This window comes from Lutjanus erythropterus, chromosome 1 (genome assembly GCF_056507025.1).
Source record: "Lutjanus erythropterus isolate fLutEry1 chromosome 1, fLutEry1.hap2, whole genome shotgun sequence".
NCBI classification, from domain to species: domain Eukaryota; kingdom Metazoa; phylum Chordata; class Actinopteri; order Lutjaniformes; family Lutjanidae; genus Lutjanus; species Lutjanus erythropterus.
The window spans coordinates 8,887,703-8,905,142 of record NC_139317.1 but is presented as its reverse complement, the minus strand read 5'-3'; the positions used below and the strand labels follow the sequence as shown (position 1 = coordinate 8,905,142).

At 38.9% G+C, this 17,440-nt stretch overlaps 1 protein-coding gene across 1 annotated transcript in view; it reads right to left on the bottom strand.

The window, feature by feature from the left end:
* Window positions 1-17,440, bottom strand: part of luzp2 (leucine zipper protein 2) — a 240,969-nt gene that overhangs the window by 29,039 nt on the left and 194,490 nt on the right. The window contains exons 7-9 of the mRNA XM_084723563.1: window positions 12,989-13,051; window positions 5,323-5,397; window positions 3,615-3,782 (exon numbers count right to left, since the gene is read on the bottom strand). Coding sequence (XP_084579689.1) covers window positions 3,615-3,782; window positions 5,323-5,397; window positions 12,989-13,051 — 306 coding nt within the window. The remainder of the gene's footprint in view (window positions 1-3,614; window positions 3,783-5,322; window positions 5,398-12,988; window positions 13,052-17,440) is intronic.

Here is a 17,440-nt window from a genome sequence, read left to right as displayed (position 1 = left end):
ATACAGAAGTACTTTAAGCTAAAAGGAAAAACAGATTTCATATGAACAAACATGCTGTTCAGATTTATTATTTAATAAAGAACATTTGTTCTAGATGTCATTTGTCTTTGTTTTTAATGTAGCAATAAATATTGTATCTTGGACTTTTTATTGTGGCATTATCATACCTTGAGTTTTGAGAAAAAAGTTTTCTGTTTTTGCACTTTTCTTATCATGTCAACCTCAATCTCTGACTGATGACTGCGAGGGAGAAATCACTGAAGGTCATACTTTCAAGACATAAAAGTCATGTGCATATTCTGCCACTTTTTTTTTTTTTTTTTTGCCTAATAGAGTCATATAAACATGTTGCCTTGAATCAGTCGGTTCTGGTTGTTTCTGAAGAACAAAACTGTATTGACTGGATAAACACTTGACATTAGTCCTAAAATGTCACAGTGTTCCAACAGCAAAACAAGAAGCAATATCTACACTGAGGGCATAATCCTATTTTTACAATGAATCCTCTTGGCAGTCACCTTTTTTTACTCCTAAAAGGGATTAAATCCTGAGCCCTTAGTTGAGTCTACTGTGACCTTGACTTTGAGAGGCTCCAAACAAAGGCTGTGTCACATTGCGTTAATAATTTCATAGAGAAGAAATTTAAGTCCAATAAACCAAAACTCCCATGCTGTAAAGTAATTGGCCTTTACTTCCAAAGCTGTCCCACCAAACAATATAAAGACTGACATAAATTACTTCGAGTGCTGTTTTTTGATTTAGACATGTTATTATTCTGAACAACCTCTGGAATTGTGTTTGCCCAACTGTTATATTTGGTAGTAATTATTTCCTGGGCTATTTCTCTCTGGAGAGTGATACTCAGGGCATCAGATTGACAAATAGCCACTTGAAAGGAGGTAATAATCGGCTAACACTTAAATTCATATCGGAGACAGTGCATTATGTGCGCTCTGATGTGCGGTGAGGTGAATATTTTGGCACCAAGTTATATTCCATGATGTCACCAAGCTGGGAGTTACAGTGTGAAATGAATTTCAATTTGGAAGTGTTTACACAGAGAGGCAGAGGAAAAAAAAAAACAGCCGCCTGCTTTATCTTATCTGGAAAGTCAGAGAGAAAATTATACTCCACCATTACAGAGGCAAATCCCAAATCCAACGTGCTTTCCATTTTCACTTTACAAAACAAACTTATCTCATTTCCATCCGAAGACATTGTAACTGCTGTGTTTAAACCGGGGTCACTGACAGTCGAACTGGCCAGATATTGCAAGGCAGAGTCGGTGTTTCAGGCCTTTTCACTGCACACACTTTGACACGTTGGAGCAGCAAAACCACAGGTATAATTAATAAGATTAATAAGGGCTGCACTCCATTTAGCTCTACCTAATCCAGGGCACTGCTATTTTGCATGTTGGCTGTCTGGCATGGTCTACTGATGCACTTAAATGCAACAGAGCTGTTTTTAATTGTATTAATTATACTGTGCTTTTTCCTGCTCTGACTAGTCAAAGTGTCTGCTGTGAATAAAGCCCATTGGTCATGCTTCAGGTAATATCAAACGGCTGTACTCAGCTTGCATTGTTCATTCAAGGCCGCTGTGAATGAAGCTGTCTCGGAAAAAATACCTGTTCTAATACTACAATCAACCATGATTACCCCGATAACCGTTCATATCCATGGTACAAAATGTATTGCCCTGAATAATTTAATTACAGAAGCAGCGGCAGTGAAGTTTAAAGTTTAGTTTGAGACTTTAAAAGTTCAGACATTACCACCTTAGAATGAGCTGTTTATATCTACAGAGGGAGTGAGTCCTCTTCCAAAGAGTCTGTGGTTCTACAGGAGCCCAGAAAAGTGACTTACTTATTAAATTGTAAATCTGATGCTAACACATAGTGTGAATTGCCATTGACATGCTAACAGAAATTAGCATCACAATTACGGTAATATTATCTTAACAAACTTATCCATTTTACTTCACACAAAACAACCTATGTGCACATACTTGAAAGCATAAATTTACTTTGTTCTGTTGAAACAAACTAGTAGCTGCTGATTTCACGTTGCTAACTCAGTGTATCACTCTGGCTCCATAATGACCAGCTACAGCATCCTCAAAGGGTCAAAAGTCAAACTCAGAGTACAACTACTACTGCATGCCAGGGGAGGGCAGCACATATATTCATATGTTATATTTGGACAAACCAAACACTGGGTCTGGGCCAAGTGCAATATCCAAATCACAGAACCAGAACCAAATTGCATTTTTCTGAAAAAGGAAAAATGTATGAGAAAACAGCATTATAATGCGGTACTATAATGCAGCATAGATGACCTGGCCTTAAAATCTTGTTCTGCACATGAAACATCGCAGTTTCAGTCAAAATAATCACAATATGACTTTTCTGTCAATCATGCAGCCCTACTCTATAAAGGGCCTTTCACTTTTTGCACAAGTTCTGTGGTCACCATAGTTTCTCCTACACACTTGAGAGGCAGTATACAGTTGGTTGCAATCTGCAAGCTCACCACTAGATGCCACTAAATCCTACTCACAGGTCCTTTAAGTTGGTTTAGTTGGTTTAGTCCTGAGAGTCACACTGTCTTTTTTTTTTTTTAATTAGATGCAACGATTAGATAGTGAAATAGAGTGCCACATTGATTAATTTAGTTAGTAAAGCTAATTATTTGCTTGCCAATTAGGCCTGAGTGGTATAAAGGTATAACGGTACACCAGAGTAAATCCTGACAGTATGATTCTCAGTACTGTCAAAAATATTAACAGGGAGAAAGTGCCTCTGACCTGGTAGTATCTGGACGATAAAGGTAAGCTAGCAAACACTGCAGCCTACCGATTTGGTCAGAGTAGAGTATCGTAGTGAGAGTGTAACTTTAACAAGTGTCAGAGCTGGTAGAAGAGTGAAGACTGTCTGTGGTGGCAGAGAGTGACACTGAATGTGCGCTGAGCAGTGAAGGTGTCAGTCTGCCAGTAAATGTACAGTTAAGAGTTGAGTTTGTCAATGAATAAAAAGTTTCTCAAGACAAAAAAAAAAAAATCTCCTGAGTGTATGTTGTTTTCAAACTGCAAGAATAGCATTGCTATTAAATTAAGTTTTATACAAATACTGTCAAAATAATATATGCCCCTAAAAAATGTCAGGGAGGTATGAAGGTTTGAAAAAAGTGTGAGGTTACAAGAGACAGAGTGAGAAAAAAGTGAGAGGTTTTTTTGAACTTTAGATGAATAAAGGTGCTTTCAGTGGGTTTTGAGACATTTTAAAAATCATGAAAAGTTGAGATGTGAGACTGTTTTCCAAGTGTCAGAGCATTTTCAAAGAAGGCCTATTTACTTCATGGTGAACAATATAAACACTTCACATTGTATAAATACTTGTCTTTGTGACATCTTTGCTGAGCACAGGTTGACAGCTTACAGGAAGACACTGGCAGTTCAAGGACAGCAGGACCTCATCTGAAGTAGATTTATGGAAGACTGAGCTTATCACTCAAGCGATTCATTAAATATAAAAAGGTTGGATTTTTACAACAAGCCAGGCCTTCTTTTAGATAAACATTCAATCAGATGGACTGAGTGGAATACTGAATTACCTTGGCATGTGGCTGCTGAAAGGTGACTCTGGAGCTGTTGATGAGTGATGAGTATCTGAACAAGTGGGTGGGGGAGGTGGGAAATCTGTGGCTGCTGCTGGGCTGGTTGTGCAGGACAGCTGAGAAGCAGATGTGAACTGTGTCCTTCAGCGCCTTCATCTGAGACTCCTGTCCCCAAACAAGATTACACACACAAGAAGATTTCTGAATCCCTCCATCCCTCCTTCCATCCGTCCACATGAGAAGTTTACTTAAGCATTAAAAGCCAAGGGAGGCCATGCTTTAAAGTGACTTTAGAGCAGCTAGGAGGCATCGTTAGGCGAGACATGAAGCGGATCTCACCAGGGTAATAAAAAAGAAGCAACGTTCAAAAGATCACTTACTCTTAATCAATACTAATAATGGACAAAATGATTGCTTTAATTATTTTACGACAGCCTCTGATGTCAATTCTCCTGAGCTGAGCACCAGAATTACCTGTTTTCCTAATCAGCACTTTTCTCACCATACATTTTTTACTCATATAACTTGACTCCAGTGACAGGGTGTCAATAACAAAACAATTAAAATGACATTAAACCTCAGATATTAAAGCTGCCGCATGTGCTCAACCTGCTGAAGCTGGACATTTTGAAAATACTCACACTTTTTGCTCACATTCTTGTGAGCTGAAGTAAAAAATAAATAAACATGACTTCTGTGCACAGAAAAGGTTTTGTTCTCAATTTTTGTTCACAATTTTTTTAGATTAGTGAGCACTTCTGTGCCATGATAATCCATCCACCTGACAAGTGTGGCATATAGAAATGCTGATCAAATAGTATGATTATTTTATAGGTATGCCTTGGACTGGTTGCATTAAATGACGCTCTAAAGACATGTTTAAATGAGAATAGTCTTTCTGAAAACATAGTGTGCGTTCAAAAAAAAGTTCCACGTTCAGATGACAATGTTGTGAAGTTGATCCTCAGGCACACGGATCCACAGAAACAACTGAAAATGTTGTAGTATGCATGCTTGGGCAGTAGTTGGCTTGTAGTTTTCTAATGAAACACCACAGAATAACATCAGGTGCCTGTGTGCTTTCTTCCACAGAGTGGTGACTACAAACAAACAAGATGATTGCATCTTGCGAAAGGTCGTGCAGAATTTTCAGGGATTGGTTGAATTTGCGTCAGTTGTTGCGATCACAACATCACAGCTTCCTGGAGGTTCCTGGACCACTTTATATCCCACATGGTCATTAACACAGACTTTAACAGCAAAAATTGAGAGCAGTAAAACCTCCTGTGTGCAAAGAAGTCGTCTTTGTTTTTTTTACTCATGAAAAATGAGAGAAAAAACAAAAGTATTGTGTTCTTATTTTTGTTCAATGTACATCCTCACTAATATAATATTGCGAATATTTTTGTTAAAATATTTATTTTGGGTGTAATTTTAGCATTTCTCTGTCTGCTAAACCACACTCTCTACAACAGGGATTTATACAGATTAATATTAACAGACAACTACATGTACTTTATTCATTAAATAATTTACAGCCATTTCTCTATTCAGTGTTTCACATTGGTGGGTTAAATGGGTCAGATGAGAGAGACAAGATTAGTTTAAAGTTTTATAACCTACAGGGAAGGAAATATCATCACAATTACAGCAGGAAAATTAAATAAAATCAATAATAACTGGCGACCTTTCCTCCATTACTCACCTTATCCAGTGCCGTCTTCTCCAGTTCTTCCTTGGCTATGGTTAACTTGTGCTCCAGGTCCATTAGCTGCTGCCCCTGCAGGGAGAGACATGGCTTTTGAATCGACTGAACCCTTTTTGTTCAGTGCAAACAGTGCATGACTCCATCCCCACCTCGTCTCCTCAGCACCGTCAATAACACTAATCAACGGCACAAAGAGCCCTCTTTATTATTTTGCCGATCGTCACTTTTGTCCTGACTTTTTAAGATCTGTATTATGACACCTCATACACATTGATGGAGCACTAAAACCCATGTACATTATATCCATTTAGCACTCAATGAATTCCTCGTGTCTTTAAACAGAGGAGCACTGGGATCTCATAAACCTTCATAATCATAGCTACATTGTATTGATAGCTTGATTTTAGTACTAAAATGCTTTGGTGAATAATACCTCCAGTCCATTTCATAGAATACAGACAAGTGCAGTGTCCAGAGGGTACACTGAATCAGATAAACATAAGTTCATTCAAAGCCACATTAAAAAAGATCACATCTGTCCTTTAGGGAGAAGAAAGGTCTAATCTTGACAGTTATAAGAGCAGACCCCCTGAAATCATCAAACCCCTTAATGGGCATCAAAGCTGGAGTTTAATCCCTAAGCTGAACAACACACATACATGCTTTTTTTCACTAAACGAGCCTATCTAACTCCATGTGAGGATCAACAGAGTTCACCCTGAGGAGCCTTTTATTATTGATAAATGAATCTGTAAGAAGAAAAGAAACTTGTATTGGTTAATTTGCATGCAGTCTGGCCTTGGTAATGAACTTTTATTGGGTGTCTTTTACTGGCCTCTCAAAATGATAAACTGCATGGGCTCACATTCTGAAACAACCAAGGTCAGCTCACCCAACAAACAGCATCCACAAACCTCTGGAAAAAAAACTTTCAGAGACGGGTGACGAGGCTTATTGATGGTTTTTGGTGACGTTTATAGACTTGTGTGGTACCTCAGTGAGTTTTGTGACGCAGCGGGGACACTTGGCATGTTTTGCCGATTTCATCTCATTTTCATCTCGATTTCTGCCAGTAAAAGGGGTCGTTTTAGTGATGAACATGTCTGTCACTTCTACCACTCAACAGGGCAGCTGAAACGATGCTTAAGCTTTCCCTGACGGATGAGTCACACACCGACAGTCAAGGACAGGGCAACATTCAGCACTGTGGGTTTTTCAAAGAAGTCAAAGAATCTGATCTGTCTCTCAAAAGGTCTTTGTTCACTTATAGGGAGTTTGGGACAATTGCAAAGTCATTTATAGCTGCTGGGCTGTGCTCAAGAGGGAATCCAAAAGTAATAAACTTTGAGGAGCGGGGGCCTCATTAGAGAATTTCCTAACTGCTTGACCTATCTGAAGTTTCAAAGATAGGAAAAATCCTATCTTATTATTACAGAAGTAATTCCTAAACTCATGGTTATGTCCTATCCTGTCCCAGACGGAGATGAAACGGTATGAAAATTTCATATGACTTTTATAGTGACAAAAGTTATTATAGTTATCAGTATTATCATGGTGTTGTTAAAATGTGCTGAAATTGTTCACAAAGTACTGATACACACACTAAAATCCTTCCATCAGATTTTGATTTCTTTTTACTGATGTAAAATGAATCCACATTGCAGCTGCGCCTGCGACTGTTGTGAACCTTGGTTGTTGCTTGGCTGCACTGCCTGTGAGTTTTCAAAAGAAAGTAATCAAAGACCGTTTTAACGCTAATTAAAAATTGAAATCATCAGGAATTTTAGCGTGGTTTATCGTTGAACTGGATCATTGTATCCCTAATTAGGCATGTCAATGATTAGTCACTCATTGATTAATCGCCATTACCGATAATGTAGCTTTGCATAGCATTTCTCCAGAGCTCACAGGTTTTCTCCCGGTTTGGTCTGGTCTGCCTTGTTAGTCTAGACATGGCAGTAACTGTGCTTCATTTGACGTTGCTTTGAGACATTTACTGAATAAGGACAGGCGGACAAGAGCAGACGTTTCGAGCAAGAGCCTTATTATTTTATTATTCTGGTTGTTTAAATTGTTTGTGCTGCATGAGTTAATGTTTCCTGTTTCACATTACTAATATGCTACTGTAATTTAAATATAATAAATTTAAACCTAACTTCTTTGACTAATTGATTGAACTTCCATTCTTAATTTAATCAGTTATGTTTGTTATATTTCATGTAGCTTGAAGGAACTACATTTCTAATTTCATTGTACAGCCCATAATTCCTAAACTAAGAGAAAAAAAGAGTTCATGTTATTAATTTTTCAATTGATTGTCAATGTGTTCAACTACTGGTTAAGAATGCAGGACATTTGTAACCCTATACCTAATCTCAGACCATGTATCTTATCCTGACTTTGGAAATCCTGACTGAACATGATGATTCAATGACCGCCTGTGTCTGCCTGTAGAATTAACATGAGACTGCGTTTATCCTTGACAACAGCTGTCTCACTTCTTTTGTCACTTGTTAGCTTTCTATAATGGACAAGGAAGTTGGGCGTTCAATTTTGGCTTTGCCGAGTCGGAAGCATTAAATCCTAAATATCCTCTTAAACCTAGATAAGTTAGGATTTTAGACTTAGGAAGTTTCTGAAATGAGTCCCCAGTTCTTAAATCACAGACACAAATGATTGTGTGTATCTCTGTGGCAAATGAAATGCATAAGTATTCACTGAGACTTGTCTGAATTATTTTCAAATGGGATACTGAAGGGTACTGCTGAAAAAACAGCCCAATTTCAGCGGCTGGCGACATTATTGGACATTTGCCATTAAATTACAGGCAGCGGACGTTGTAATATGATGATACAATTGGCCAAAAGTATGAATTTAAATAGTTTCCTTCAGCAATACAAAATGTTACACTTTAAGCTGCCTGAAACATTTCTGCATGTTTGTGTGTTGGAGGAAATATTGAAAAACAACACCGAGTGCTGAGTTTAAGAAAGTGTTGCACTGAATAATCATGAGTCCCGACTCCAGGCTGGATTGGCTCACCAGCACGCAGGGGGAAAAAAAAGCAGCCTCCTCTTAGTTTGTCTTCTAAAGAGTCTGAAGAATGTGTGTGTGCATTTGTAAGTGCATGCATGCGGCTGTGCAGCATTACAGTAGAGAGCCATTACATCCATTACACAGAGCATCATCAGCGGCTGGTCCTCCGAGGACCGCGGGCGGATGGCCACTGACCCAGAAATGCTGACTTTCAGGGTTAGTGCCTCCAAGTGTAAAGCTTCATATTTCTGTACCGAGTCCATTATAGAGGTGCGGGGTCAGTGGGGGACTAGCCACTCTGCTAGACGAGGCATGCAACTACATCAAGCCGTCGTTTTTCTTCTGTGTTTTTTTCCCAAGCTAAGCTGGAGGAGAAACAGCTCTAGGGGTACATTTAAAAGTGGACTGACGGAGAGAAGAAGATGTGAAGGCTTGAATGCGGCTGCCAAAAATATTGTCTCGTAGGGGAACGTGGGGAAGGCACCGTCAGTTCCTCTGAAGGCTTTAATGTAATGGCTGAGCAAGCGAAGGGGAACCTGTCTGTGTGTAGTGTTTACAGTTAAGTACTGGGACTGCATGGTTTGCATTCACAGAGTTGGGTCTCTTTTTAAGTTGTCCTTCAAATCTGAGGACTATTAATGGAAAATTCTCCAGTGAAGCAAACACAGACAACACCGGCTCCTTTTCTGGTACTGTAGGTGCAGCATGTCCTCATTTTGTGAATCTGCATTATTGCATTTTGTCAGAACAGAACCCTTTTCTGCTTTTATGGTTTCACGATTATTTTTCTTTATTTCCCTTTCCCTTAGTTCTAAGAAGGCCTGAACAGTTCCCAAGATACAATAATTAGGTTTTGAGGTTTTGTTCTGTTTCCAGTCTTGTCAGGTTGTTAAAAATTTAAACGGTTCTACTAATTATCAGGAATTTTATTGTGGTTTATCTTGAAAGCGGTAATCATTTCGTCCTTAATCTTAGACCTTGTATCTTAACTTAAGAAATCATAACTAGAACTGTAAACTTGATTATCATGTCATGTAAAAATACAAGACTGTCTGTATCCTTGACAGCGTCTGTGTCTCTTTACTTGTCACTGGCAAGTTCGCTTGTTTTAATGGAGAAGAAACCTGACGTTCAGTCTTATCTTTGATGAGTTGGACACATTAATCATGTTGGAGGAATCCCCATCTTATTAGGAAGTTTTCTTCCCAATTATCAGCCCTGGAAAAAGATTTGAACGGGTGTAGCATGTGGATCAACCTCAGAATTAATAGTCAATTCATACCCATTAATACATTATCCTGGAAATGTAAAGTGTCATCATGCAGGATGAGTCTTTTAATCATAATATTTTGGCGTTGTTCCCCATCTTCACTGTCATTTCCATACAGACCTAACAGTGGTGCTTCCATTTTTGAATTTAGGACAGGGTCTATGTAAATTCTTAAGCTCTGATGGTTCTATTACAGCTAAATTCCTATCCTAAGATAAAAATAGGATTTTTTTTTTCCTAAATGCAGTTAGGAAACATGTTTCTGCAATACCAGAAAGTCTAAATGTCATCCTAAACTAATTTAAGATACAAGCTCAGAAATGTGTAAGCGAAGGGGAACCTGTCTGTGTGTCGTGTTTACAGCTGAGTACTGGGACTACATGGTTTACGCTGGGTCTCTTTTTAAAGGAGCAATAAGAAGAACAACAGTCCAAATAGTGAGTTGGAGCCATGGACTGTGTATTAAATAGGTTGAAATCCATGATCTATGATTGAAGCAAGTTGTTTCCTCTTGTTCCCTCCTCCCCAGACTTGGGCAAGTTTTACAGGCTGCAGGACCCTCACAGGAGTGCATGACGCACGCAACATTGAAAACTGACAATAACAAGCGATGACAAGTCCTCCACTGTAAGTTTATCAGTTGTTTATAACTGTCAGTTGCCTGTCAATGTCAAATTAAGCCCATTATCCTGAAAACAAAAGCCTGCTGCTACAAAAATACACACTCTGGACTTTGAGTTAAGTAGCTGCCAGTCTCACTGCCTGCCAGACTCCATTAACACATTACTTAATTTAACTGTTATAAACATCTACTGCTTCTACAACTTCTACTCGGTTGGTGAACATTTGGCAATAATTTGAATCGAATCGTAATTTCAAAAGGGAGACACCACAGCTGCAGTGTTGTTGTCAGAGAAGGAAGTATTTGATCTTAATATGTTTCTTTATTCTCTGATGATCATGGTCGTTTTATGATTTATTACAGTAAATATATTACAGATTTCTCCTTTAAGTTGTCCTTGACTGTTAACGGAAAATTCTCCAGTGAAGAAAACACTGACTGGGTTTTTTTTGGTACTGTAGGTACAGTATGTTCTCATTTTGTGAATCTGCATTATTGCATTATGTCAGAATGGTATCCTTTTCTGTTTTTATGGTTTCACATTCACATTCTTTTTCTTTTGTTCTTTCCATCAGTTCCCAGACAGATCGAATGGTTCCCAAGTTACAGTAATTAGGTTTTGAGGTTTTGTTCCATCTCCAGTCTCTTCAGGAGGTTGTGTTTTTGTGTGCTGTGACATTGTGCTGCAAAATGCAGTTTGATATGGCACAACAGCCGTCATAACCAATTCAATTGCCTCCCGGTCAAGGTGCCTTGATTGACATCCCCCCTGTGAGGCTGATGACATTTCTGTATCTTGAGTGACTCTTCTCTACTTCCAGCTCCATCGTCCCCCGCTGGGCTTTTGATCACACCGTATGTGGAATACATATGAGTTTTCAGGAATAGCCAGAGGGCTCGGGGGGGTCAGAGGGACATGATGCATTTCCCTCTGACCTTTCCGGCGGGGAAAAAAGGCAGACTGTGAGTCATCTCCGAAAGATGTTTCTACTAGATGATCAAATTAGCCTTATCCTTTTGCAACTGCAAATCACCAAAAAACATAATGCTGTAAAAGGTCCACATGAAATGTTTGGTGACATTGAGCAATACGGCTGCGTTGTGTTGTGTGAGTGACTGATGCAATTTAGAGACAACGATTTACGAGCAGTGACACCAAGCAAACAAGTCAATGCATCCATCATTCACAAGCTAGAAATAGAACAAGGAACAGGACATCCAGGGACAATATATTCAGGCGACGGACTGGAATAAAATTCAGTCTGTGAGTTTTGAGGTTTTTTATTCATTTATGTCGGATGCAGCTTTAGGAATGATGGGTCTGCACAATCAAAACATACCCTACATTTAAGAAATGGCATTATGGGGCATTGTGGCAGAAATGTCGACTGACATTTTAACACTGCAAACAAGGCCCGAAAGGTCAGCCCATGTACCAGTAAATGCCAATAAATATTACGTAAGCGCTCAGATCTAAGAACATTTAGTCCTTGCAATATGAGGGGCAGTGGAGGAAGCAGAACCGCTTCTTGTTTGCTACTGTTTTATGGTGCTTGCAGAGGAAGTATATGAGTAGGAGACAAATTTCAGATGCACTATAATATATGGTACCCACTGCCACTGAATTATAACAATACATAGTGTCATCTGTAATTTGTGTCCTGAAGATTCCCTTGTATGATCTGATGCATAATTCTGTATCAACTTCATCCACCGCTGTCCACATCATTTATCTACATACCTCCTATGATTGAAAAGGATGGGAGGGATCTTGCAAAAGGGAAAACAGAGAACAGGACTTAGCCGACTTAGGGCCTGGCCAATTGACTATTCACTCAGCCCCTCCTGTGAACTGCGACTGTCCAATCATAGGGTAGCAGCCATAATTAAGGTGCTGCAGGCTTGTCAAGCATTGGATTTCTCAACATGGTGGCTCTAAGATGATAAACGAAGGTGTGTCGTTAGTTTGGGGGGGGGGGGGGGGCGGGGGGTTGTAGTCTTTTGAAAACATAAAACACAAGAGGACACGCGTGAGGAATGGATTAAATGAATGTTAGCATGTCTGGCTAACTAGCTTACTAGCTGCAATGATGTTACCTTCAGCCAAACTTGTGTTAGATTTATCTGTTGATTATTTTCTCAACCAATCAATTAGTTGTTTGGTCTGAAAAATGTCAGAAAATAGTGAAAGGAATGTTGATCAATGTTTCCCAAAGTCCAAGGTGATGTCCACAACCTAAGGATATTCAAAATTTGCATTTGGGCAGACTGACTCAAAACAATTAATAATATATAAATTGATTAATTGTTGCAGCTCTAGTTATATCATGTATGTAGCCAAGAAACCCTTTTACAGGGTTCTTGTTTTACAAGGTGGAAATATTAGAAGGTCAGCAGGAGATAGACTTGGCAGCTTTAGCGGTAGCTTATGTTAGCTAGCTACACTTATTACTCCCAATTTCAATGTTAAATCTGCTACAGTAGTCACTGTAAACTGTATGTGTGCAGTGTGAGAATGGAAAGCTTGACAGACATAGCAACAGTAACTAAAGAGGGTCAATGGACTCTGCAGCCTGCTGACTGGTAGGGACTTTGTAATTGCAGACTAAATTAATTGGAGTACCTCCTGTGATGTGATCATCCTTTCAAGGTGGTCTGAAGTACCTGTTTACCCCCGGTCTGGAGCTATTATAAAGCCACCCCCCCCACACACACACCCTTCAGTTTGAACTTACCTTAAAAATTAAATCCTTTTTCCCGTACCGCAGTTCTTTCAGTTGAGCCTGGATTTTTTTGGACTGCAAGAGGAAGATAAGGAAATAAGTGTTAGCTTATTCAAATAGCGAAATTGGTTTTAGATCACGTAGCAGGATTCTGCCAGCTGCAGCAGAAGACTCCTTTGTGAGTGTTCCCTGGGCAAAGCTCTGGCTTAAAGGAAGGCTCTACTGAGAGGAAGAAAATATCAAATCTCCCCTTCACTGAACTGCATAGTCCACACAATGATGCAGTCATGCACTGGCTTCTTGCCCACTGTCTAAACCTGAATTCTCCCTCCCACTACACACATTACCGCCGCCATCGCCACACACATGCAGGTTCCCAGGTTACAGCGGGCTCTCGCCTGTCATCGGTAAGCAGCACACACACAAACAGAGCAGATCTTTAACGCCGCCCCCAAACAGACACAGTGACCAGCGCTGCCTGACATTCACTGTGCTGCTCCACATCAGTGGGCACATGGAACACAGAGGCTGTCTCCTAGATAGCTTGATACACAGCCATCCTCAAAGCTGCTCATGATGTGAGCATGAACACTCAAAGCCTCCACACGGGACTCTGCAGCAGTTCAGAGGGTTTCTCTCTGTGTCTTCACTGAGGTTAGAAGATGTTTTCATAGATTTTTAATACTGTGGCCCTGTGAAGACAAGAGTGCAACTGTAATTAACCCAAAATTGGCCTGTTTCATCTTCAATGCCAGCGAGATTTAGAAATTAATAGAGTAGATCGATAGGTCAGTGCATCCTATTTCAGTTCACAAGCTTATATGAAAGCATATTATAATTTAAAGATAAAATTATATTTTTCAATTATCCATCTTCAAACTATCTATCTGTAGCTGAGTTTCCATCCACCCGTTTTTTTCAGCATTTTTAATTTGGGCATTGAAAACATTAAAATATGAATTTCCAAATATTACATTTTTTTTTACACTTGGCTGAGGTGGAAAAGAGGCGTATCGAGAAAAACAAAATGTAGCAAGTGCAGCGGAAACAGATTTAGTGAATAAATCATGATACACATGAGACTTAGAAGTCATGGGAAGTAGTTGATTGTTTTGCAGTCAACTTACTACACCTTTAAGGCATGAAACAACCATAAATGTTATATTTCCATCATGTTTTCCACAGTGTGAGGTTTGACTGGAGCTCTTTTATTACATCATTTCATTTCACCCTCTTTTTCTACAATAGTTTAATGGGAACCAACCAGAGAATTGGTACAACCATCTGTGCATTTCTTGGAAACTTGGTTTAAATTTGGTAGAAACTTCACTTAACTGTATACAGTAGGATTTGGCAGCATCTAGTGGTGAAATTGCAGATTGAAACCATGTGAATACCCCTCACCTCACCCTACCCTTTCAAGCATGGTGGCTGCGAAGCACTCAGGGCTGATAAGATAACAAAAACACAATGACTCATATTTTCGGGAGATTAAACTCTACTGAAACCATACTTATCATATTCCATTCCCACCATATTCTGACAATAGATCCTCCTAAATCTTACACACTTGACCTTTAAATCTTCTTCCACCCACCTATATCTCTACCCAAACACCGTATATCTTTCTTTTCTATCAGACTGATGTATAACACCTTTCTCACTCTCCTTCTATCCATCTGTCTATGCCTATCTCTATACTTTCTTGACACAGGCAGTGAAAATGTGACATGGGGTCTAATCTTTCACCAAAGCACAGTGAACCCGATGCTGAGGGACAAATTCACTTCAAAGAGTTTTGTGTACTTGACAAGCAGCTGTGCCCCTTTTTTTATGAGAATCTTTATCTTGTTATTCCTCTTCCTAGGGTGCTTCCGTGTCCCAAGACACCCATCTCTGTTATGTGTAACTGGATTCAAAAATTGCACCCTGGAGCTCCTCATGAAAAATTTTAAGGTTAAATAAACACAGAGCTAAGTTGAAAACTCCAACACACAGAGGGCGAGCCATATATTTGATCTGAGATTGTTAAGTCTGTTTTTTCTGTGGCCAGGGCCATAAAATTAAATGTTAACAAATTAATTTTATTTGTATCAGTTAAGTGGAGCTTTTAAGATACTCGAACAGAATGAATCATATAAAGAGGCTACAGTCACGCCGTGGAGTGTTAACTTATAAATGCAAATATCTGACTCTCTAAATGTGCTGAGCTCTCAGGTTTGCCAAAGCATTGGTCTATTATTTACTCAGAATAAATCATGTGAGCTGTCTCCTCGGCCCAGGAGAATCACAGCAGCATCTCTGCCGTGTTCTTCCTGATGGTTCAAATCCTGCAAGGGTGGGACCTGCATCCCAAATAGTTACACTCCAAACAAAATGCAGTGACACAGGATTTTATAAGCTTGGTGCAGTTTAACAGCTCTCCCTAACCCTTTCCAAATACTCAAGTAATGTATCACAGTGAGTCATTGTCCTTGTGAGGATGATGACAAAACTATTCATTTTCAGCAGTCCCAAGGACAGAACTGTTAATGTCTGCACAAGTGTGTCTTTGACACATATGTTCTGCCGGGTTTGTTATTTATTTGTTGTTAATGATGATATCAGACAAAGAGAGGAAGCTACAGTCTGCTAGATTCTGGAAGGAATTGGTCTTTTGAGTGTCTTCATTCACTCTTGTTTAGCTGAACTAAATCTCTGCCAACTTAGTTAACTTACTACAAGTGGCAGTATTATGCAGCTACATTTTAAGTTCATGACAAACCTGTGTTTAAAGCTGATAAATGCTAATTTCTGATTTGGTTCTGATCATAATAAGGCTGAGCAAAACAAAACAAAACAAAAAAAAAATACAAACCATCAATAAATGATATACACATTATGTTTACATCCTGTAATGCATGTATGAGCTAGCTCTTGTCCAAAAGTAGAAGCAAACGGGATAAAAATTTTGAATTTTAAGGATGGTTGTAAACGATAGAGCAGATAAACTGTAATTTATTATCAGTTAAATTTATTATTCTTCTGGCCATTATCATTTAAAATGTAAAAAAGTGTTCTTCCCTGCAGTATAATTAATAAGAATGAAAGAACTCAAGGCAAAACTACATTTAATTGCTGATCTGGGACTGGTGTCATTACCCCAAATAGTCGGTTGAACTTACTAAATATTGTGTAGCTGTATATTAAGTTCATGAAAAACCTTTAACCCATCTTTTGTTCACTTGGGGTAGTGCAACAATCTATAGCTAAATGGTCCACCAGCTAGGTACTAATTTTGTCTACTTTTTAGTGCTGTGCTGGTAGCATATGGTGGGTTTGTCAGAGCTGTAAAATAGCTGCCTATCTGAGCTGGAAACAACCCTGATGAGGGTAGTAATGTTGCACACACTAAAAACAAACCATGAGCTTGGAAGATGCTAAAACAGTCTGTAGAGCTGAGGGGAACTGCAGAGTTGGGTGATAATGGTCTGTTTTTAAGCTTTAAAGGGAGAGTTCTGATTTGACCCTAACCCTTTAAAACACTACTCCTATTTTCTGCCAAGTAAAATCACTGTTTTTGCCAATGGAGTCTGGTGGCTTTGGAGAGAACCATATTTGGCTTACGTAATGGCAGTTTCCTGTTGGAAAAGGCTGTCTGGCAGCAGGGTAAACCAGTGACATTATTCTACATATTTTGCATACTTAAAGTAATATTGACTTTTTTAGGTGGGCCTTTTTTAAGCAACTAAACCTCATTTTAGGGGCCAACCCTGTCCACAGCAGTGCATTGCTTAGATTCCTACAGTGGTACTCCAGCTGCTTCTGCAAACTGGGGGCCACCATCTACTGTAGGTAAAACACTGACTGTGGATATGTACCTCATGCAGCTCCGCTTTAAAAATTTTGTACTATCCCTTTAAATACATATATGTTCTTTTAAATTAAACTGAGTAGGTACAGTATTGTGTAGCACCTTTTTTATGACCCCACAGAAAAGTTAAAAGTTAAATTATGTAAATCACTCAAACTGGAATTTACTTTTTTAATTTAATCTGATAGCAGCCGAATGACATTTAACCTATTGTTTAAGTTTGATGTCTGCAAAATCCTTTGAAATATAAATAAAAATTTCCATGCATGTATTTTCTGATCTAGACACATTTTCTCCCTTCAGCTGAAATGCTACATGGATTGCATTTGTCCAGTCTGCTTGCCCTTTTGTTTGATGTAGATTAGTTTTTTGAATACAGTATTGATTTTTTTTTTTCTTTCATTTTCAGACAGTGTTAATTACTTCCAGTTAAAGCTGAAACTGCACCATCCACTTCTACATCTAAAGACATAATTTCAACAGCCTTTAAGGGTTTCTCATTATCCAAGTTAAAATAGCCTACACTATATATGACACTATGTAAGAACTGGAATTGGAAACCTGGAGATCATTAGAAAAATCTGTAAGAAAACAAAACATAACAAGTACAA